Source organism: Arctopsyche grandis, chromosome 3, assembly GCF_051622035.1.
Source record: "Arctopsyche grandis isolate Sample6627 chromosome 3, ASM5162203v2, whole genome shotgun sequence".
Lineage (NCBI taxonomy): Eukaryota > Metazoa > Arthropoda > Insecta > Trichoptera > Hydropsychidae > Arctopsyche > Arctopsyche grandis.
Window position 1 is genome coordinate 26,102,627 of NC_135357.1, and position 24,238 is coordinate 26,126,864.

Consider the following 24,238-nt stretch of genomic DNA (forward strand, 5'->3'; position numbering starts at 1 on the left):
AAACGGCAATTAATCTTGGGGGCGCGGGGGGCGAAGCCCTAAACGGCATTAACTAAGGGGGGCGAAGCCCTAGACGGCTTTGAATCATGGGGGCGCGGAGGGGCGAAGCCCTAAAAGGCAACTGATCATGGGGGCGAAGCCCTAAACGGCAATTGCTCATGGGGCGTGGAGGGGCGAAGCCCTAGAAGGCAAAGGCTCAGGGGGGTGCCGAGGGCGAAGCCCTAGAAGGCAAAAAAAAAAAAAAGATTTTTTTTTTTTATTTTTTTAAATTTTTTTTTTGATTTTTTTTTTATTTTTTTTTTGATTTTTTTTTTTATTTTTTTTTAATTTTTTTTTTATTATTTTTTTTAATTTTTTAATTTTTTTTTTTTTTTTTAATTAAATTAGATTAGTCATGTTTAAGCGGTTTATATTATAAACACTGAGCGAAGCCGGGTAATACAGCTAATACATGGGGCGCAGCCCCATGGGGCTCAAAAGGGGGCGCCACAAGGGGCGCAGCCCCGTGGGGCCCCGAAGGGGGCCCGGGGGGCCCAGCCTCATGGGGCTCAAAAGGGGGCGCCACAAGGGGCGCAGCCCCGTGGGGCCCCGAAGGGGGCCCGGGGGGCCCAGCCTCATGGGGCGCAAGCCCTAATAGGCATTAACTAAGGGGGGCGAAGCCCTAGACGGCAATTAATCATGGGGGCGCGGAGGGGCGAAGCCCTAAAAGGCAACTGATCATGGGGGCGAAGCCTTAGACGGCATTTAATCATGGGGGCGCGGAGGGGCGAAGCCCTAAAAGGCATTAACTAAGGGGGGCGAAGCCCTAAACGGCAATTAATCTTGGGGGCGCGGGGGGCGAAGCCCTAAAAGGCAACTGATCATGGGGGCGAAGCCTTAGACGGCATTTAATCATGGGGGCGCGGAGGGGCGAAGCCCTAAAAGGCATTAACTAAGGGGGGCGAAGCCCTAAACGGCAATTAATCTTGGGGGCGTGGGGGGCGAAGCCCTAAAAGGCAACTGATCATGGGAGCGAAGCCTTAGACGGCATTTAATCATGGGGGCGCGGAGGGGCGAAGCCCTAAAAGGCATTAACTAAGGGGGGCGAAGCCCTAAACGGCAATTAATCTTGGGGGCGCGGGGGGCGAAGCCCTAAAAGGCATTAACTAAGGGGGGCGAAGCCCTAGACGGCATTTAATCATGGGGGTGCGGAGGGGCGAAGCCCTAAAAGGCATTAACTCAGGGGGGCGAAGCCCTAAACGGCAATTAATCTTTGGAGCGCGGGGGGCGGAGCCCTAAAAGGCATTAACTTAGGGGGGCGAAGCCTTAGACGGCATTTAATCATGGGGGCGCGGAGGGGCGAAGCCCTTAAAGGCATTAACTAAGGGGGGCGAAGCCCTAAACGGCAATTAATCTTGGGGGCGTGGGGGGCGAAGCCCTAAAAGGCAACTGATCATGAGGGCGAAGCCTTAGACGGCATTTAATCATGGGGGCGCGGAGGGGCGAAGCCCTAAAAGGCATTAACTAAGGGGGGCGAAGCCCTAAACGGCAATTAATCTTGGGGGCGCGGGGGGCGAAGCCCTAAAAGGCATTTACTAAGGGGGGCGAAGCCCTAGACGGCATTTAATCATGGGGGTGCGGAGGGGCGAAGCCCTAAAAGGCATTAACTCAGGGGGGCGAAGCCCTAAACGGCAATTAATCTTTGGAGCGCGGGGGGCGGAGCCCTAAAAGGCATTAACTTAGGGGGGCGAAGCCTTAGACGGCATTTAATCATGGGGGCGCGGAGGGGCGAAGCCCTAAAAGGCATTAACTAAGGGGGGCGAAGCCCTAGACGGCATTTAATCATGGGGATGCGGAGGGGCGAAGCCCTAAAAGGCATTAACTAAGGGGGGCGAAGCCCTAAACGGCAATTAACCTTTGGGGCGCGGGGGGCGAAGCCCTAAAAGGCATTAACTTAGGGGGGCGAAGCCCTAGACGGCTTTTAATCATGGGGGCGCGGAGGGGCGAAGCCCTAAAAGGCAACTGATCATGGGGGCGAAGCCCTAAACGGCAATTGCTCATGGGGCGTGGAGGGGCGAAGCCCTAGAAGGCAAAAAAAAATTTTGATTTTTTTTTTTTGATTTTTTTAAAAAATTTTTTTGATTTTTTTTTTATTTTTTTTTTGATTTTTTTTTATTTTTTTTTTTGATTTTTTTTTTATTTTTTTTTTATTTTTTTTTTAAATTTTTAAATTTATTTTAAATTTTTTTTTTTTTTAATTAAATTAGCTTAGTCATGTTTAAGCGGTTTATATTATAAACACTGAGCGAAGCCGGGTAATACAGCTAGTCTAATCTATAATTTGGAAAGAGACTTTGTATGTAAATATCCTTGGTCGTCGTCGTCGTCGTCTTCGTCGTCTTCGTCGTCTTCGTCCGTAGATCGGTGACGTCATCGAACACGTGATTCGATTTTTTTTTTTTTTCGATCCATGGGCGCCGATTTTTTTTTTCGTTTCAATGGATTCACCCCCGCGGGGGCGCAAGGCGAGTAGCTTCATGGGGCCCCGCCAGGGGCGCCACAAGGGGCGCAGCCCCGTGGGGCCCCAGCCTCATGGGGCGCAGCCCCATGGGGATCAAAAGGGGGCGCCACAAGGGGCGCAGCCCCGTGGGGCCCAGCCTCATGGGGCGCAGCCCCATGGGGCTCAAAAGGGGGTGCCACAAGGGGCGCAGCCCCGTGAAGCCCCGAAGGGGGCGCGGGGGGCCCAGCCTCATGGGGCGCAGCCCCATGGGGCTCAAAAGGGGGCGCCACAAGGGGCGCAGCCCCGTGGGGCCCCGAAGGGGGCCCGGGGGGCCCAGCCTCATGGGGCGCAGCCCCATGAGGCTCAAAAGGGGGCGCCACAAGGGGCGCAGCCCCGTGGGGCCCCGAAGGGGGCCCGGGGGGCCCAGCCTCATGGGGCGCAGCCCCATGGGGCTCAAAAGGGGGCGCCACAAGGGGCGCAGCCCCGTGGGGCCCCGAAGGGGGCCCGGGGGGCTCAGCCTCATGGGGCGCAGCCCCATGGGGCTCAAAAGGGGGTGCCACAAGGGGCGCAGCCCCGTGAGGCCCCGAAGGGGGCGCGGGGGGCCCAGCCTCATGGGGCGCAGCCCCATGGGGCTCAAAAAGGGGCGCCACAAGGGGCGCAGCCCCGTGGGGCCCCGAAGGGGGCCCGGGGGGCTCAGCCTCATGGGGCGCAGCCCCATGGGGCTCAAAAGGGGGTGCAGCCCCGTGGGGCCCCGAAGGGGGCCCGGGGGGCCCAGCCTCATGGGGCGCAGCCCCATGGGGCTCAAAAGGGGGCGCCACAAGGGGCGCAGCCCCGTGGGGCCCCGAAGGGGGCCCGGGGGGCCCAGCCTCATGGGGCGCAGCCCCATGGGGCTCAAAAGGGGGCGCCACAAGGGGCGCAGCCCCGTGGAGCCCCGAAGGGGGCCCGGGGGGCCCAGCCTCATGGGGCGCAGCCCCATGGGGCTCAAAAGGGGGCGCCACAAGGGGCGCAGCCCCGTGGGGCCCAGCCTCATGGGGCGCAAGCCCTAATAGGCATTAACTAAGGGGGGCGAAGCCCTAGACGGCAATTAATCATGGGGGCGCGGAGGGGCGAAGCCCTAAAAGGCAACTGATCATGGGGGCGAAGCCTTAGACGGCATTTAATCATGGGGGCGCGGAGGGGCGAAGCCCTAAAAGGCATTAACTAAGGGGGGCGAAGCCCTAAACGGCAATTAATCTTGGGGGCGCGGGGGGCGAAGCCCTAAAAGGCAACTGATCATGGGGGCGAAGCCTTAGACGGCATTTAATCATGGGGGCGCGGAGGGGCGAAGCCCTAAAAGGCATTAACTAAGGGGGGCGAAGCCCTAAACGGCAATTAATCTTGGGGGCGCGGGGGGCGAAGCCCTAAAAGGCAACTGATCATGGGGGCGAAGCCTTAGACGGCATTTAATCATGGGGGCGCGGAGGGGCGAAGCCCTAAAAGGCATTAACTAAGGGGGGCGAAGCCCTAAACGGCAATTAATCTTGGGGGCGCGGGGGGCGAAGCCCTAAAAGGCAACTGATCATGGGGGCGAAGCCTTAGACGGCATTTAATCATGGGGGCGCGGAGGGGCGAAGCCCTAAAAGGCATTAACTAAGGGGGGCGAAGCCCTAAACGGCAATTAATCTTGGGGGCGCGGGGGGCGAAGCCCTAAAAGGCAACTGATCATGGGGGCGAAGCCTTAGACGGCATTTAATCATGGGGGCGCGGAGGGGCGAAGCCCTAAAAGGCATTAACTAAGGGGGGCGAAGCCCTAAACGGCAATTAATCTTGGGGGCGTGGGGGGCGAAGCCCTAAAAGGCAACTGATCATGGGAGCGAAGCCTTAGACGGCATTTAATCATGGGGGCGCGGAGGGGCGAAGCCCTAAAAGGCATTAACTAAGGGGGGCGAAGCCCTAAACGGCAATTAATCTTGGGGGCGCGGGGGGCGAAGCCCTAGACGGCATTTAATCATGGGGGTGCGGAGGGGCGAAGCCCTAAAAGGCATTAACTAAGGGGGGCGAAGCCCTAAACGGCAATTGCTCATGGGGCGTGGAGGGGCGAAGCCCTAGAAGGCAAAGGCTCAGGGGGGCGCCGAGGGCGAAGCCCTAGAAGGCAAAAAAAAATTTTGATTTTTTTTTTTGATTTTTTAAAAATTTTTTTTTTTATTTTTTTTTTATTTTTTTTTTATTTTTTTTTTAATTTTTTTTTTGATTTTTTTTTTTATTTTTTTTTTATTTTTTTTTTTAATTTTTAAATTTTTTTTTAATTTTTTTTTTTTTTTAATTAAATTAGCTTAGTCATGTTTAAGCGGTTTATATTATAAACACTGAGCGAAGCCGGGTAATACAGCTAGTACAGAAATAAAGTTGAGTCATCTAGTTGGAGTTAAAATATGAAATTCTATATGATACACACTATAAATAATGACATATTTGGCCAAAAATCAATATATATCGTGTATTACCCTACAAGAAGCTACACGCCAAATTTGAAATTTATATATACATATGAGAGTTAAAACTATAAATATTTATATATTAGAGATAACGAGAACCAATAGAGCAAATTTCATAAAATATAGAGTGAATTATAGGCGTTTAAACAATTAAAATTTTATATCGCCATATCAAGGCGAACAGGTTGGAAGATACGGGACGAACGCTTATTAAACGTCAAGAAGATTTACACAAGCGTTTTAAACGTCAAGAAGTTTAAAACGCGTTGTATACGATATTTTATCTCCAACGTAATGGCATTAACGTGTATTGATGACCAAAATGAGCAATATGGCAAAGTATGAAAACGATCGGATAAGAGATAAAAATGACCACTGACACGAAAGCCATGTGAAACGTAAAGGAGGTATGTAAAAATTCGGATGTGACCAATCCACAAATTTATTTATGTATTTGAAGAATATAAAGATTATAAAAATCAAAATATGATAATGAAACTTATGTACATATGTACACGTTCACACAATCCGGCTATGAGAGCATTTTAGATACAAATTGAGCGCAAATGTAGGGAAACTTACACAAGACAAAAGTTCTACTTCCAGTTGTCCGATTTTGTTCAAAATTTTTTGTTAATTAACATCACTATACATATTATAAAGAAAAATATCAAGAACATAGAAATAATTTAAAAGCTCAAAATAAAATAATGAATTATTGATTTAATAAAATTACTACTTTCAGTTTACGAATTCTAACCAAAAAATTATCAACTCAAAAAATAATAATATAACGTACATTAAGAATATATAATAAGTCAGTACATAAAGAATACAAATGTAAATCTTCAGCTTGATACATTCAGTGGTGTGGAAAAAATTGTATGGTCACAATATTTTTGACTTTTCCAACAGGAAAAAAATATCACTCCCGGTTTATTAAATTAAATTTTTTTTTATCACGATGGAACAAGCATTATTCTTGAATTTTTTCGTGAAGAACACACTTACATAGGGTCGAAAAAAATAATGGTGGAAAAATCGAATAAGTGTTTACCAAATTTTATATACACATATATAATTTGGTATTAAACTAAGGCTTCGAGATATGAAATATAAGTTCAATAAACTAAAAGGTATCATATAATGGTTTTAAACATATCAAAGTTAAATTTATTCGATAATGGACACAATTTCAATGTTATTTTTTTGTATTTTGTATATCATTGAAATTTATTAAACATTTTACGGATTTGGCGGTGTCTCGTAGTATGTATATATCTATATCTGACTCGAAGCTTTTAATCCACATTAGCCCTTTCATCATTTGGACACATTTAATACTAAATTTTAAAAAGAGGAAGAATTAAATACGTGGAATACAAGTAAATACGTATTTTTGTTGTAATAAAATTCAATAATGGAATTTTGCAAAGCGAAAGAAAAATACATCGTTATCTTTAAATAATTTTTTTTTTTTTTTTAGTAGAAATTGTTATCATTTCTATCTCATTCGACCAATCAACAATATATAACACAATGCTTAGTCAGACAAAGCTCACGGAAAGCTTTGATTATTTGTTTTCACTGCTACACAAAATACGTATAAGCGAGAATTCGTTCACAATTTTCATTTCATATCAAGATGTTTATTTTTATTTAGATTGTTTTATCACTTTCAAATTTCACGGACAATGTAATTTTACAAAAATGAGAAATAATTTAAACGTGTTTCCATTTTGATCGAAATTTTATACGATTATGCCTTCTTTATTAAATTTAAATTTATTGAAAAATTAACATTGACGAAATTTTCGGGAATAAGGCACATATTTCACGATTTAGCGATGGTTACGTTCCCGCTTTAGATAAAATGTCATTTCCTTGAAAATCGAGCACTTTATCGCTAGGGGAAATCGGAAAAACAATTTCCCAGACGAAAAATAAAAACATTCGTTCAGACGAATATTCGTCGGATTACCCAACGACTACAACTCTTGTCGTCGCTCTCCGTACGTCTGTCATCATAAATAACACGAAAAAAGAAAAGGTCCCTAATCTCTGGTAATAAGCGGACTATTTTTTAAGGTTATCCGCTTAATGTTTAATTCCGACATAAAAACTTACGGCCAGCACAAAGAGAATACAAAATAAAATGACCGCTTAAAATTCCCACAATCGATAGGGAATTAAGGAGAAAAGTCGACTGGGGTATTAACAACTTTAAACTCTACATATGTACATACATACATACATATTTAAATGCAAATTGCATTCGTAGAAGAATAAATTGCAGGATTATCCAACGGTATTCAAAGTGCAAAACGAAATGTATGAACATTTTTATTTCAAATAATCACAATTACAATATAGAATTAAGCTAAATCTAAATATAAACAAAACTTACTCGTAAAAGCCAAATTAAATACAAAAAACTATTTTTTTATTTCACTAATTGACAAGTAAATTAGATTAATTTTCAACTTCGTTCACTTTAACATTGAATGATTTCAACATACGCGAAAACCGAGTTTTCATTGTTTGTGCGTCTTACCCGAACGTCTTATACGATTACTAAGTCTTTTGTGCTACGGTGAAATTAGATTAAGCTCTACAACATTGATAACAATAACGGTGATGGTGAGCGACGCTAATTTACCCGAGCATTAAGCACTTGCTAACTTGAAATATACATACATAAAGTTTCCAAATACAATTACCGAATATATACCATACTAGTTTGCATACGAAAATTGGGAAGCTGCGGTTTGCTTCGGTTTTATCGCGCTCAAATGCAAGAATTGGCATTAAATTTAGGCCGACAAGCCAATTTCGATGAAATTCAAACGAAAGTGCACAGTCGCCATAGTCCCTGATCGGAGTGCGCAGCCAAGAGCGATTCGGGGAAGAATTGCAGCGAAAAGGTCGAAATTTATGGTCGTGCACGGGTTATCGAGTTCTGACTTAAAACTGGAACATTTTTCAAGTCGAATAAACTCGTTCCAGGCACGAAAAATCAGCGAAAACAGCGGTTAGAATAAAACCGAGATTGCATTCGAACACACACACACATACGTACAAACCGAACTTCAATGTTTGATAGATAGCCATAGTCACGATATAAGAAAAGCGATTAAACTTTTGTCATAATAAATATCGATTAATCGGACAAGACACGCACAAAACAAAAAGTATTTTTATTTATTTACATACATGCATATATACTACTAGTGTTTTTACCCGGCCTCGCTCGGTATTTGTAATATAAACCGCTTAAACATGGCCAATCTAATAGTAAAAATTTTATTATATCTATTTGAATAGTTTTATTTTATTTGAATATTCATTTGTTCGATGAAGTCACGGATTTACGAACCAACAATATACACATACATACTTACAAAGTCTCTTTCGAAATTATATATTAGATGTACATATCAGACAGGCCTAACAGATTAACCCCAATGCGCCTTCCTGGCCAATTATAAACATCGATAAACAATTTATAGAGTAATTTTTACACAGCATCATAGAGACATCTATGGATAAATTTGACAAACTTGATAAATTCAAATTTTTGCAGCATTTTATAAATCGGTGAATTTTAAGATACTGAAAAACTCGAAATATATGGACAGTTTTTCATCATTTTATTAATCAGCAGATTAGAGATGCTGCAAACTTAAATTTTGCGAGAAATAGGACAGGTTTCCCAACTTCTTGGAACCGTTTAAATGAAATCAGATAAATTGGCAAATTCAAATAGGAAACGGTTGACTTCGGAGTCACATATCTAAGCACCACAGCCAGGGATTGAACTCGTGACCACACAATTGAAAGCATTACATGCAATACATTGTTCTATGCTGCTGGTTAATGTATAGTATCGGTCATTTAAAGTGAACAATTTTGAAATAAACCTACATACTCTGGGTTCAGAATATTGCATTACTTAATATTATATAAGTGCGGTCTTAACCCAGGATGAGAAATATTCTTGGGTGAAGACAATTTAGATATTGTAAAACGTTGGATCACCACGTCAATAAAACAATTAAACAAAAAGGTAGTCAACAGATTATCGAGTCATCAAAAAAATATTTTTCAAAGCAGCTTATTTTGATCACAGTACGGGTATTAAGAAATTCATAATATAAATTAATTTCTTTGTAGATAATTTTCATGCCAATTTTTTTATTAAATAATATAAACATATTATTCCGCGTTCATATTCACCAATCTATTTATATTTATAAATTCATTGATGATCAGAATATCCGAAAACAATGCGTGAACAATGAATAATGAGTGAATATAGAATAGTCATTAAAAGTTTTGTATTGAATGGTCCATTATCCAAATAATGATCGAATAAAAATGCATGTGCACAATTAATTGATATTCCCACTACGAATACAATTGAATTGATCGTAATGTATTTTATGCATTTCTGAAAATTTAATTAAACAAAATTTTGATGCAGATAAATTACTATTATTATATTGTACTGGTTATACATACATATGTACATATATAGAATTATACTACTATTATATTATAGTGGTTATACATATGTTGCGGTTTGGTATCGGAAGACAAATGATCTTTCAGAACGAAAGCATATCCGTATTTATGTACACACGTGTACAATTTACATACATTCAGACGATGATGATGATATGCACATTAAAATAAAGCACTAATCTCTACTCACCTCGAAACTAATCTTTCCACTCTGCGTCTGTTTCATTGTGTTGAAGACGTAGTGCGCGTAGTTCGTAGCATCTAAAAATAAATTTAAATTATAATTTATACTATTTAAAATATTTTCTTATATCTATGATATCTATGCATTGTATATTTCGAGGTAAAATCGAAGCCTACGACGATTGTATTGCACAATGGTTCGATCGGGGCTAAATCAATTATTTACCATCGTCATTGAGAAGTGGTTCGCGTCGAACGCACAACAAACTCGATCAAAAGACAAGTTTTATCGTGAATCACAAATTATAAAGCGTAAAAAAATTCAGAATATTTTATATTAATTTTAAATTAGACCTCTGGGCTATGCTTAAGTTTCCTTTAAGTGTAAATCGAATTTGCTTATCCCAATGTAAGGTTTTGAAGTACAGTTGCGGTCATTCGGATGTGATGTAATCAATTTTAGCCCTCCCTGTTTGCTTTATTTCATTATCAGTTTTAGTAAGACATTAAGGGATACCAAATTAGGTTCATAGTATTTTCTACCAAGCAAAAACTTATATTGGAATTATATTATATATGTACAATATTATATTGTATTACAATACATATATTGAAAGAAAGAAAAATGATCTGATCTGATTTTTGTAGAGTTCAAATATTAAAAAAAAAGTTAATATTGTAAATGGTTGACCATGCAAATTAGTACAAGCCAATAGTAAATCTCGGTAGTTGCGCTAATTATAACCACCGAGGGGTTCCCAAGTTCAAGTTTTGGGTTGACCTTGATTTAGAAGAATTTATTTGGAAGTATTTCTGAAGAATTGGATATTTCTGGTCAGAATTGGATATTTCTGACTCCAAGTCGATCGTTTCCTGTCATACATAGTGTGCCCATTTTTCTGATTCCATTGTTTAAACGGTTCCTCATAAAATTAGCAAAACTATTCTACCCACTAAGTCACTACTATTTGAATACAAAATTTGTAATCGATACATCTGATAAAGTTTAATACCATCGGTATCGCTCAGGGGCAACCCGTAATAGCATCATGGAAAAATATAAATTTATCAAATAAATAAAAATCACAGACTTTTGTTTAATTTTATTAAGTACATATGTATGTAAAAGTCACTATAAGCATATACAAAAGAGACACTACCGAATATTAATTCTATCCGTTGAATTATTTGCGACTTTATGTACAAATGTTATGCAATAGTTAATTCATTTTCACTCAAAATCACTTTAAATACACAAGTTTATATGCTAATAACACTGTTCGACACGAAAAATGGTTCAGTGACGAGATATGACTTTTCTTATAGATCTATGCCCAGTAAACACGAATCTGGTAATAAAAAATGTTGATTGGCTCGAGATTCAGAGATATACATATATATATATACATATATATATATATATATATATATATATATATATATATATATATATATATATATATATATATCCCTATTAATTCAATTCAGATTCGTGTAAATACGAGTAAACACTAGTACAAGCTTTTTGCTCGTAATTTTACCGATTTAAAGTTCAGCACACTTCCAATTAACCCTTTTAAACGAAAACAAAAAATAGTGTGGTCAGAACACTATCTCAATAAACATTTTTCAATAGAAAAAACTCAATATAAAATAGTATTAACAGTGGGAAAAAATCCCAAGTGAAAATACGTACTTTTGACTTTTGATTTGAACTGGATGACTACTTAGAGAGATTTGAATGCTGAAAAGTACTACAAATGGAAGATAAAATACCCGACTATAGATTTCAATATTCATTTTGAACAGGAAATTGACAGATTTTGAGACATCACGCGAACAACACCAAGATATAGAAAAATCGCGCGATTTATAAAACACATATATCTCCGAATCTGTAGCCAATCAACATTTTTATTACCAGATTCGTGTTCATTGGGCATAATTCTATAAGAAAAGTCATATCTCGTCTCTGAACCAAAAAAAAGTCGATATTTGTCGAACAGTGTAATTATCATGCAATAGCGAATAGCAAAAAAGAGTGAAAAAGAAAATTTGAAATTGTTCATTCGCTATACTGTGATCACAGCGTGTATTCACTAAACTTTTTGATCTTGGGTATAATATACAAATAATTAAATTAGTATGGGATAATCTGACTAACCTCCTTGCGGGAAGAACTGGGAGAATATATGCTTGAAACTGTCCTCATCCACCATTCCAGTGGGACATTCCTGAAACAACGATACAAATTAGATTATTACTCCAACCCTTTGAGTGTCACGGATCAGTGGCAAATATTCAGAAAATCTCAACGACGAGTGTGTATGTATATCTTTGTCCAACAATTCACATAAGTGAATATCATAGATTCGAGAAAGTATGTACATACATATTAACATATCAAGAGCACGTGTTATATACGAGTCGATCAATTACGAACAATTAATGAATATCGCATGTATTATGACCTCGTTGTATTGATTTTTATATTAAGGAATGTGTGTAAAATTGTTTCGAGTACAATGTAATATGCCAGATCTCACAATGTTCTTCGTTTGGAAATTTAAACAGCACACATCATCATCATTTGAATGAGAAAAAATGTTTTTATCAGTTTAATTCATAGAATAAATATTACTAATTTTCAAAAATTATTACTATTCAGATAAAACATCTTCAAAGTCTCATTCTTGTCGTTTCCTATATTATTCATACACATTTTTATAAGTTTTGCAATAATCATTAGAGAATAGGGAAGTGTTGATTTCTTGGCAATGGCTTGGTGATAAAAAGTTATCTGATATTGATAATGACACCAAAACAACCAAATACATAATTATACATACATTTGTATATATGTATGGTTCTAACACGCTACATTCCCATTAAGAAATTTCCATTTGTCGCAATTGATACTTGTATACATACATAGATAATATTACATATATGTATATGTATATTGGTACCTAGTGGTATTGTATTTGATTACGGTTTATTTGTGCGGAGTGATCGAAAAAAAATACCGTAATCGAATACAAACTACCAATTTTAATGCAAACGTTGTGTTATTTATTATATAATCAATTAAAAAAATATTGACGTTGAAAATTCTGTTCTCATTGTTATACAATCATTTTTTAATTTGCATGGTTTAATTATTTATGGACTGAATGAAATAAAAAAAAGTACACATATCTATGTACATAAGGTACATCAATACTGAAAAATGTTAGATAAAATTTCAAACTAAAAATAAAAGCAACATGTCTGCATACGGCAAAGCTCTCAGTTATCGGCAATGTCACGTTTCTGTATCTGTTTTATGATGCTACGTTTGCATTCTATTTGTTTTTATTGTACAAAACTAAAACAAAGCGTGCAATATCACCTGAAAAGGGTTTCAATAGAAGAGAGAATCACACGCATAAAAAATATGTATTTATGGTGAAAAATATTTTTTTTATGGTTTGAAATCTATGCAGATTTAGCACGCTGCCTTCACGTATTTCACCAATATTATTGGGCAAATACATATACATGTGTAAAGCGTATCGGAGACAAACAAACATATGTGTCTATCGGAACTGTATTAAGAACCAATAATTTTAGAAGAAAAATTGTTCATTTCACCTTCACAAAGCTCTGCAGTTTTTTGGACACGGCAAGGATAGGTAAAAACAGCCAAAGGAAATTCGTAATGATGGAGAAATAAGGAAAAGGGAAAACAAGATTTTCGGTTGAAAACACGTTGGAAAACGGTCACAAGAAGCTCTTTTATGACAGCTATTCAAAAAACCAAAACTTACAAATTATAGGGTATTTAGTTACGACAAATGGGTACTCAAAAGGACAAATGAAAAAAAATTTCATTTGCTCAGCTCATGGGATCGAACCCGGCACCTCTCGACTTTAAACAAAAGCTTAACGACCGAGCTATGCTGCTGGCTATGTTGTGTATGTTGCTGGTAAATATTGTTGCGTAGGGGTGGGTGGAGGATCCAAGTAAAAGGCCAACAGTCGTATCACAGCATTTATTGATGATTAAGGAGATACACGCACTGTCAGTGCTCAGTCCAGAATGACATGATATCGCCTACGTACCGCCTTATAAGGGGTAGATCTCTCAGGACGTCTAATCTGTTTACCTACTGTATAGTCACGTATTCGGATATGTATTCCCACGGTATGAGAAGTGCAATCATTGTTTAGCTTTCATGCACTTAGCTTGTCGCTAATCCTTAAAACCACTTACCCCGGTCACACGGTCTCTCAGGACACTACCCGGCCTAATCCGATCGCAATTACTCGGCGGCTCTGTTTAGTATACGTTACAATATTATACATATTTACTTAGAAAAAATGTAGTAAAAAGGTTGAGAACTGTTGCTTTCAGAGACTCGACTTATAAGGGGTAGATCTTGACTGCAAATTGTAACTAACCGAATTTTTCAGCGCACTGAACGAAAACTAATGACCAAGATGTAGCCAAACACTCAGTGACGTTAACAAATGATCAGCACGTATCAGTTGGTACAGTGCAGGGCCGTACCGAGAGCTTTCGACCGGCTTAACGTGCACCAGGCGGACATGTGTCCGAGGCGCCTATATATGTACATACATATGTATGTATGTAACTCCTTTACAAGCAAACTGACATACCAGTTCGAAAATCCAACACGATACCTGGCTACGTTGCCAACGTTTTATTTTTATTATCTCGGATTATGGGGATTGAATAATAAAATGGTCGAACGATTTGAGAAATTTCACTGGTCATTGATTTCCGACTTAAGCTTTGGCGTTGAAGTGAAAAAATGGGGAGTGCGTGAGCGGCACACCGAGCAGAAATAGGGTTAAAAAGAGAGATTTATGCTCATGTCGTTTCGCGCCTTTTTAAGCGAATTTTAAAATTTACGGCGATCGTTTGGTTAAAAGCTCATTAGTGCAAGCGGAAAATAAACGAACGAAAATAATCATCAAGGACGATGTACATATCTGTATTTAATTGGCGAAAAAGAGGCCAATTTTATAATGAATATGTTTAATTTATTATTAATCATAAGAAACCACATTCGTGATGCTATAAGTTTATTAAATACGTCAGAGTAAATAAGCGGAAAACTATCGGCCGAGAGAAAATGTGTGCGCGAAATATTCGAGTCAATATCGAATAAGCTGCTTATTTATATAATACCTCAACGTTTATTACATTTACGACGAAAATGTTTATCGATATATTTTGAGCAAAATCATTATTTGTCTTTCATATTATACATATGAATATACGTACATATTCGATTACGGTGAATATATGTATATAAGAGAGGTGAATATGAATATAAGAGAGGTTCCCGGGTTCAAGCCCTAGGTTGAACATCATTAAAGAATATTTATTTGAAGTATTTCACATATATAATATTTGTAATTCACAAATTGTTGTCACTTATTTTAATTCGATATGTCCAGAATCTCGGAAAAACAGAATTAATGTATTACATGCCACCAGTATTTTAAAATTTTGTTTAACGCAAAATATTATATTTAATGATTTAATGAAAAGTGGATTTAAGCCACTTTGAAATATAACGGCTCAAGTACAAGTTTAATGCCTTAGTTAAACCCGCAATGGCATCATGGTAGAATATAAATTCATTGACATATGTATGTATGTATGCTTAAAAGCCTTAAACGGTGCTTGAATTATTTAATAGCATTTTAACTATTTATCATATCATTGAATAGAGCTAAATGACGATTTTAACAATAATAACAGCGAGCAATAAAAAATCACATATTTTACTTAACGGAACGGAGACTAATCAATCTGTACTCTCACTGATTAATTTGAATAAACTCCGCATTTTTTTAAATGCTCATATCTCACAAACGAGAGAAAACAAACAAAATCATTGTCATATTCGAACTCAGTGGGTTGATTAGTCTCCGCTCCGATATTTTTTTTTGTTGCTCAGTGAAATTAATTGTTTTCGGGACTTAAGGTGAAAACACACTGAAAGGAACGGTCCGACACGTCTTCGCCGCTTTCAGTCAATGAAAGGCGTTCCTAGTTCATTGTTAATTCGTACGATCGTATTATGTCGACAAGTTTCTCCTACATTTCTTCAAATATGGGATTCACCGTTATCGATCACTATCAAGCCTATGTCAATAGAACAAAGACAATATATCAACAAAAACACTGCAGGGAGTAATTTTTGGGACTGCGTGCTTCAGGTGAGCTTGGGTTTTTTTGCATGTTCAAAATTATATAAAAAAGACGTGCCGCGTGCCTTTCAGCGTGTTTTCACCCTTACAGTCAGTCCGCAGTATTGCATTAAAGTTATTCGGTGCAATGTATGGAGTCTAGAAACATGTATGAAGTCATTAGTAATTATTGTTAGCTCTAATGGTGGATGGAGCTACTCCACCGATTATTTGATTATTATTATTTATAATGATTATCATTATACTATATTATCATATATTATATTTATTTATTTAATCATTCATTTGTATTATGTATCTACATATAGTATGTATGTATATTTTTATCTAGACGATGAAGATTGCACTATTCTCCTTATCGTCTGGAATACGGTACGATGGTATAACCACCACTCACTTCAGAATAATCTGATCTACCCTGTGTACTTTCTTATAAAGAACAAGTTGCACAGCATAGCTTCCCCGATCCATTAATGTCTATGCATGTAGTCTGCCCTGGTGAGTCAAACACACTCGCCTGGGTTTATGAGAACTCCAGCGTATCCTTTATTCGGGCACTTACTGAGTCCCGTTAGTCTAATCCGGGGATCTCTATTGTTCACCCACGAATGCACTTAGACAGTGGATACTCTCTTTCATGTTCCCACATTACATTAGTAATGTTGTTCACAAAGCAATGGTGGCAACGATTCTGAAATAAACGATTTTTTATAAAAAGCGCATCTACATATTTTCACATACATATATACAAATATACCAGGAAGGCTTAACATGTAAACCCCAAATGCGCCTTCCTGGTCCACATAATTATTACATAGATACATGTAAATCTAAATATCTGACATCTATGGTCAGTATACATATATTACAAACATCGTATTAATACGATAAATAACGATGAATAACTTTCATGTAACAATACGAATTTTTATATTCGATAAACAACCACAGAGACATCTATGGTAAGCAATATGGCGAAACCTAAGATATAATAATAACTAAAGGTTCGCAACAGAAAATTGGGAAGGAAACGCCAATTTTACAGGAATCATTTCAGAAAAATTGGCAAATTCTAATAATAAACGATCGACCTAGACAAATCAAGGTCTGGCCAACAACGTGACTTAGCGGGGAATCGAACTCGAAACATCAATTACGAAATAATTCAACATTCACCACTAGACCACGCTGCTGGTTAATATATAGAATTTTAATTTTAATAAGTTATTAAAATCCACTTCAGTCCTAATAATTCATTAAATACAATTTTTATTGTTTTTTTCATAATTTTAATATTCCAATAACACACTTTGTACGCAGACACCTCAAAGTCCTAATTATAAATCAACTTAATCCAATGGCGCGTATCAGTTGTAAATAATTTATTCGAGCGAATGTGACGCTCCGTAATAACGATTTCACGGCAAGGGTGTGCGGCCGCCCCTGCTAAGCCTACCACTTTAATTGAATACGTCAGGGTGGGAGAGGGGGGGACAACCCTTACGCCCTTAGACCACCAATACTACCTCCCTCTCTGTACAGAGCCAACTCATGATACCGGCAACCATAATCGTATGCATTGACCGCGTCAAATCGGATCAAATACAACCGCGCCGCCGTATTATTATTTACCCTAATTTCCCCCGAGAATTAATTCTGCCTTTCCGGGCGAGACTTGACTTATTCCACATCCGAATTTCCCGCGAAAATAAAAATAATAAACTCCGCGGGCGCACTTTACTCGCAACGGATGGGAAGTAAACGGTCGTTAACGAGCCGTTGGAAAAGACATACGCACACGCGTATACAATGGCGTGAAAATCTTGTAGACGTGCGCTGGGAAATCTGTACAAAATTTCCATGCGAGACGTGAATAGTTTTGTTCGCCGAGTTGGAAATTCGCCGACGTGCGATGGTGAAAATGGATGGTGGCCCAAGTAAAGGCGATGAAAAAATAAGTGAGGTCGTAAAATTCGAACAAAATGCAAGAAAGCCCCCACCAAACTGCTTTTAGAAGAAAAGTTTCACTTATAAAATACGCGAAAAAGTATTCTTTCCGCAAACCTTTTCTCCACTCAATTCAAAATTGCTCTTAATTAAAACGTATTTTGCGTAATACATATATAAAGAGAAAATTTATTATTATGCTCTCCATTTAATCCCCTTTATTAAGTTTCCATAATATGATACATTTTTAATGTATTAGGCTTGCGAGAGACGACCGGCATTGCTCGGATTAAGTATTCCAAAAATATCTCAAGCTTTCATTATTGCTACTACTGAAAATATCATTACCGATAGTACTGGTATCTATCGGTATTGATTTATTTAAGTAATTAGTGCAATAAAATTCAATTTATCATCAATTGTAGGTTAATCATTAATTATTATGATGAATTAATTTCTTAATCTAATAATAATAATCTAATATATACCTAGCCAGAAGTTTGGCTTAGTGGTAGCGTATATATTTAGCACCACTGAGGTCAAAGGTTCGAGTCCTCGCCACTGCTGGTTAGATTTGGGGGTTTTGTGACTCCAAATCGATCGTTTATCTATCAGAGTTTGCCAATTTTATCTTGAATATAGCTGAAATGGTTCCTAAAAATTGGTATTAGATCTAATCCTGTTGTCACAAAATCTGCCTGTGTATAATTTGTAATAATTATACACAGTAATCAGAAATCTATAGATATCTTTATAGACGTCTCTATAATTTCGTATTTATTATATGTATAAAAATTGTATACAAAAAAAAAATCTAAAAATAATCCATAGATGTGTCTCTATGGTTATTATTTCTGATTAATTGTTATATGCTATATATTCTGATTGTATACTGTATTTCTGATTTCTGATTGTTTATGTATTCTGTATTTCGTTAACGTACACCCGTCGCATTGGAGCAAATCTGTAATGGCGAGTGTATATTGATTTGTAACAATAAAATAAAATAAAATAAATAAAATATAATTTCGAAAGAGACTTTGTATGCTTGTTTGGTTCGTAGTAAAAAACAAATCAATATTCAAATAAATTTAAAATAAAATACAACTATTAAAATACATTTAATAAAATATTTACTATTAGATTAGCCATGTTTAAACGGTTTATATTGCAAATACCGATCGAAGCCGGGTAAAAACACTAACCAATACAAAATAATGTGCTGAGTCCATCTATACTGCACGAATTTACATAAATATATGCATAGCCTTCTATACAAATGTACATATATTATACATATGTATTCAAGTAATATTGTCATGTGAAAAAAATAGGTTTCCGAAAAATTTGGAAGGCAACGAGGCTTCTCATTGTTAACCGTCAGTTATAAATCAATATACATATGTAGTTTATAAGTATATATTTAGAATTAGTATCCGATATAAATACGATATATTCGGCATACTCAATCATTGATTTTAAATTTATGATACAATTAGCAGCGCCTTTAAATAGCATGTCAAATCGGATATTGGATGTTGACCCATTTTTCGATTAATTCATACTAGCCGATACAACGTTTTCAAAACAGTTCAACCTATGTACATAAAATTTTGGAACTATTTGGTAGTAATACTATTGGTTGAATTTTGACCAAAAACCTGTCGAACCATTTTCTGTAGTATCGGTATTGGAATTCCTAGCTATTTATTGATAGCTTAAAATGAAGGCACCACCAATTATTGGATATAAAAATTATGAAAAAAAATCTCAATATTTTTGTGATAAATTTAAATATGTGGTAGAAAATTTATTTTAAATATGTAAGATGGCTAAAAGAAGCATATCTTATTTCATATTTTTATTACTATACTATATTTTTCAACCGGGGATGATTTTCTTAAGGCACTTAAATAACGTTGAAAGATCAATTTGTTAAATCATGAACACTAAACGACGCTGTAAAAGACTTTTAGTACAGATAAGCCTGTAAATTATTGGCATTTAATATTAATTACAGTCGGTCGAAATTCGCAGTTGGCCAAACAAATTGTAGCTTTTATTTTTAATGGGTGGCCCCAAACTCATACCAACGAGCGCAATTAATTAATCAACTTTACAAATTAATTTAGTTAAGTAAGATACCGTCAAACAATCTTATCGCTATCTCAGAAAGAGCAATATAAATTTAAAGTTGAATATCATAAAAACAATTTATCATTTGAGCAAAGATAAAAAAAAAATAAAAGCAACGTACATATGTATGTATTTATATAATAAATACATACATAATTACATAGAAGCGAAAGAGAATTTAAGAAAGTATTTTTTTCCAAAGATTTTTACAAGATGGAAAACTCTCAAAAACTTTTCATAAACTTGGAAGAAATTATTTGTCATGCCGTCCAGACACTAAGAAAAAGAATCTTAAAATAATCATTCTATTTTTTGCGTATTATTTGCGAATAATTTCTTTATGCCAAAGTTCACTTGGTTCACTATTGAACGCAACACGCTATAAATAAAGGAAAGCATTATAAATCACGTAAAAATAGTGAATAAAAAGTTCTGAATACCTGCAAGTATTAAATTGTAATCGTGTACTGAAATATTACAAAGAAAAATAGAACACTGTACTGTAAATTATTACATATCAACTTCTTTGTTACGATTTTCTTTTACATATGTACGTTGTATATAATATGTCCCCAAACTTTGCATGCACGTTAAAATATTATTTAACGAATTTTGAAGGCTACCGCATGTGTCCTTTTTCCTATTGATTAAATATTCCTTCTATTACGTATACCTATATATGTATGTATAATTTAATGGAGAGATATTTGCTCTTCACAGCCTTTAGCCCTGGATGGACGTTGTCAAAAGACGCGAGTGGCAGGCTTGAAACAAACAATGCATGTTTTATGACGTGCATGCATTCATAATTGAATCCTCATTGTACGGAAATTTCAACGGTCGAGAGAAAATCGTTCTGAATTAATATCTAATTACATTAAATGGATATTAAACACTGTAAATAATTATAATTACACAATTACCAGATCAGTTACGATTGCCCAGTTTACCACGAAACTACTTGTGAAGCGTCTCGGTGATTACAACATTATGTCTATACCCTTCAGGTATAAAAACAGATTACTAAACAGAAACACAATCTATTTTAGATCGTCGCTTTTAAATAGTCTTTAGTTAATATTATGTAAAAAATGTACTATGAGCATTTATACGATTTTTTCCTATTATGCTGAACATTACAAATTAAAATAAGATAATACTATAATAACTAACAAAAGGTTGTTAAACAGAAAATTATCGGTAGATCAGTAGCTAATAAAATGGATATTAGATTGTGAACATAATTTAGTAAAAAAATAAAAAAAACATTTAAAAATCAAAAAAGGAAATTTTATGAAATATAGAGTGGAAAAAGGAAAACTTATAGGCGTTTAAAAAATTGAAATCTGACATGGCGAAAAGTGAGAATAATCTGGATAAACGCTGGATAAACGTCAAGCACTTTTTCGTGGGAGCGTTTTCAAACGCGTCTTACACGATATTTTATCTCTATCGTAATAACGGAGGATCCATTTACTTATATTGATGACCAAAATGAGCAATATGGCAAAGTATGAAAACGATCGGATAAGAGGCAAATTTTTTCCTGAATTGTAAACGTAAAGGAGGTTTGTAAAAAAGAAAAAATTAGATAAAAATGAATAGAGTGATTTAAATGATAATCATTGAATTCTAAAATACAAGAGAATTTTAAAGAAATTAACGTGCGTTGAACTAACAACGTAAGAAAAATGAAAATTTCGAATTGGAAAAGAATAACAGCAGTATAGTATGTTTAGATGTGTAGGTGTACTGAAAAGGTGATGATTGCATTTAAAAGATGTATTTTTTTCGACAAATTATGACCAACCAAAAGACATGAAACAAAATAATATTAAAAGAAAAGTTTAAAAATATTACGAGTATATATATGTGCATATATTTTCTATACCTACTTCGTGTGGGAGAGTAAAAACATATGCACGGTAGCGCCAAATTAAAAGAAAAAGAGATCTTATACACCGGTAATTAAGAAATTTGAGGCAAAAGTGCCCATGCGTAAAAAGCCTCTCTTTACAAACGACAAGCTCATTTTATAATACGAAGAGAAAACATTGTTAAAACGGGATTCAAAGCGATAAGGAGTACTACCTTCCTTTCGTGCCGCGTTAATTATACGCGAAACCTCTTCGTCGAAATTTCCCGAGAATTCTAGAGACGTGATTAATTACGATGTTCAAAAATGATTAAAGCTCGAAAAAAGACGTTTTGAGGGCACCTTTCAACCGAGTCGGAAAGTCGAAAGTTGAAGCAGCCAAAATCGCTACCAGGCTTATTATTTTAAACTTCATCTTATTACAGTGTACAGTGTACTTTCGATTAGCCGAGTGCAGATTATCCGATTTGCAGGCTATCCGTGCTTTAAATTAATTCATTTTTTTCTTTTAATTTAATTTTTTTAATGAGAATACGTAATAATGAGTAGATTTGGAGCATTGGTCGATCAGTGGGATTTTTCCGTTAGATACGTATGTTCAGTTATTTATTTAATTACTTTTTGCATTCAATTATAGTCTCTTACAAACACGCGAAAACTTATGGTCTTATTATAGCTAAATTTTTACGGACTAATATCTAATTCAATCTACTAATTCAAGGTAATCTAATTCAAGGTATCATATCATCAATGAATCGGCTTAACTGTGCTGATCTTCTCGAAACATTTGCTGAGGAAGATGTGTATACTGCATGCTATACACGGAATAGCAAAATCTTGGTCGAAAGTAAATACAATAACACCGGTTTGATGATGGAGAAAGATTCTTCCTAACGTAGAAATAGATTTATCGGGTTGTGAAAAGATGTGGAGATTAATGGAAAATTTTAAATGATTTAAAAATGTTGGATCGGAAAACATCGAGGAGTGGTTTGATCGCGATTCAAATGATCCGGGATTTCAATGCGGAGTGATGCTGATACCGTTTCTATTGTCACCATTGATGTATAATACACTAGATGGGCCCTGATGTGTGATTTTGGTCGGAGATCTTGTCTTCACTAACTGAGGGGTGCGGGGGTTTTAACTAGCGGGGAAGTTGGGAAAAAAAAGGTTTTTTCCCTACGACGCAGCGGTATCTAACTACCTACTGAGAGAAACTGTGCATGCGCCATGTATTTTGTATGCGTCAAGAGGAGACCAGTATAAAGCGTGAGGGCGGATCTAGTGTATTATATGTACATCAATGATTGTCACTCAAACAATAGAAAATATGTTAAAAATTGATCATCCCCGTGTTTCAATTATCCGGTCCCGTACTTCCCAGCATTATCCCGGATAATTGAGAGTACAGTGTATAACAATATGGACTTACAGATAGGGAAAGCTTGACTGGATCAAAAATGGTCATTCTCACGGTTGTTTGTCTTAATCAATTCAACCTGGATCGTAAAGGGTTCAATAAACATTACCTTTTAGGTAAGGAACATTGAAATTATTACTAGGAAATGTTGAACTATCAAATTTAATTAAATTTAAATGAAAGCTACATATAGAGTGCGTGTAGACCTAGCTGGCTTTGTTCGATTTAATTTCAATGAAGTCTGGCAGCTCTATCGGTAAATTGTCTCGTCGTGATCAGCTATCGCCGTCGTGGTTAATGGCCAATAAACGGCCCGTTAAGACCTAATTATTAATTAAAATCAAATTTTACCGCCCCGCTCCGGAAGTGAACCCCATGCCTGGTTTGCATTAGGGATAGATGAGTTTAAAACTCCTGGAATACATTTATAATTATTTTGCTTACGGACTTAAGCTAATGGAATACGAACTAAATATACACACATTGGTTTATAAACATATGAAACCTTTCCCGCATAGTAAAATTTCACGACAAAAAGTTTCATACTGCCCAAGTTTACCATACAACATTTAATGTAATCAAATTAATAAGTGAATGTATGTATCTCTCTATTTAAATATATTTAAATATTTCGTTGAACTTAAAATTTTAAATGCAAATCTGCCTAAAATAAAAGTGTCATCACTTTCATCATTTCTTGCGAAAAGTTTACATTTAAATTACCTGCAGAATAGACTAGTTTTTGGCATATAATTCTTTGATCAAAGTGGTTCAAATCCTACTGGTTTCTGCTGGCCAGACCTTGGATTTGTTGTGACTCCAGGTCGATCGTTTCCTATCAGAGTTTGTTAATTTATCATTGATTTTCATTGAAACGGTTCCAAAAAATTGGCAACCTTATCCATTTTTTCACAAATCTCGGGTTTTCAGCAATCTCGAATTTCACTGAATTGTACAAAACGCTGCGA

The 24,238-nt window shown here is 36.8% G+C and overlaps 1 protein-coding gene across 1 annotated transcript in view; it reads right to left on the reverse strand.

The window, feature by feature from the left end:
- Window positions 1-24,238, reverse strand: part of LOC143909176 (calsenilin-like) — a 75,135-nt gene that overhangs the window by 46,517 nt on the left and 4,380 nt on the right. Inside the window, exons 3-4 of the mRNA XM_077427079.1 lie at window positions 11,825-11,894; window positions 9,668-9,738 (exon numbers count right to left, since the gene is read on the reverse strand). Coding sequence (XP_077283205.1) covers window positions 9,668-9,738; window positions 11,825-11,894 — 141 coding nt within the window. The remainder of the gene's footprint in view (window positions 1-9,667; window positions 9,739-11,824; window positions 11,895-24,238) is intronic.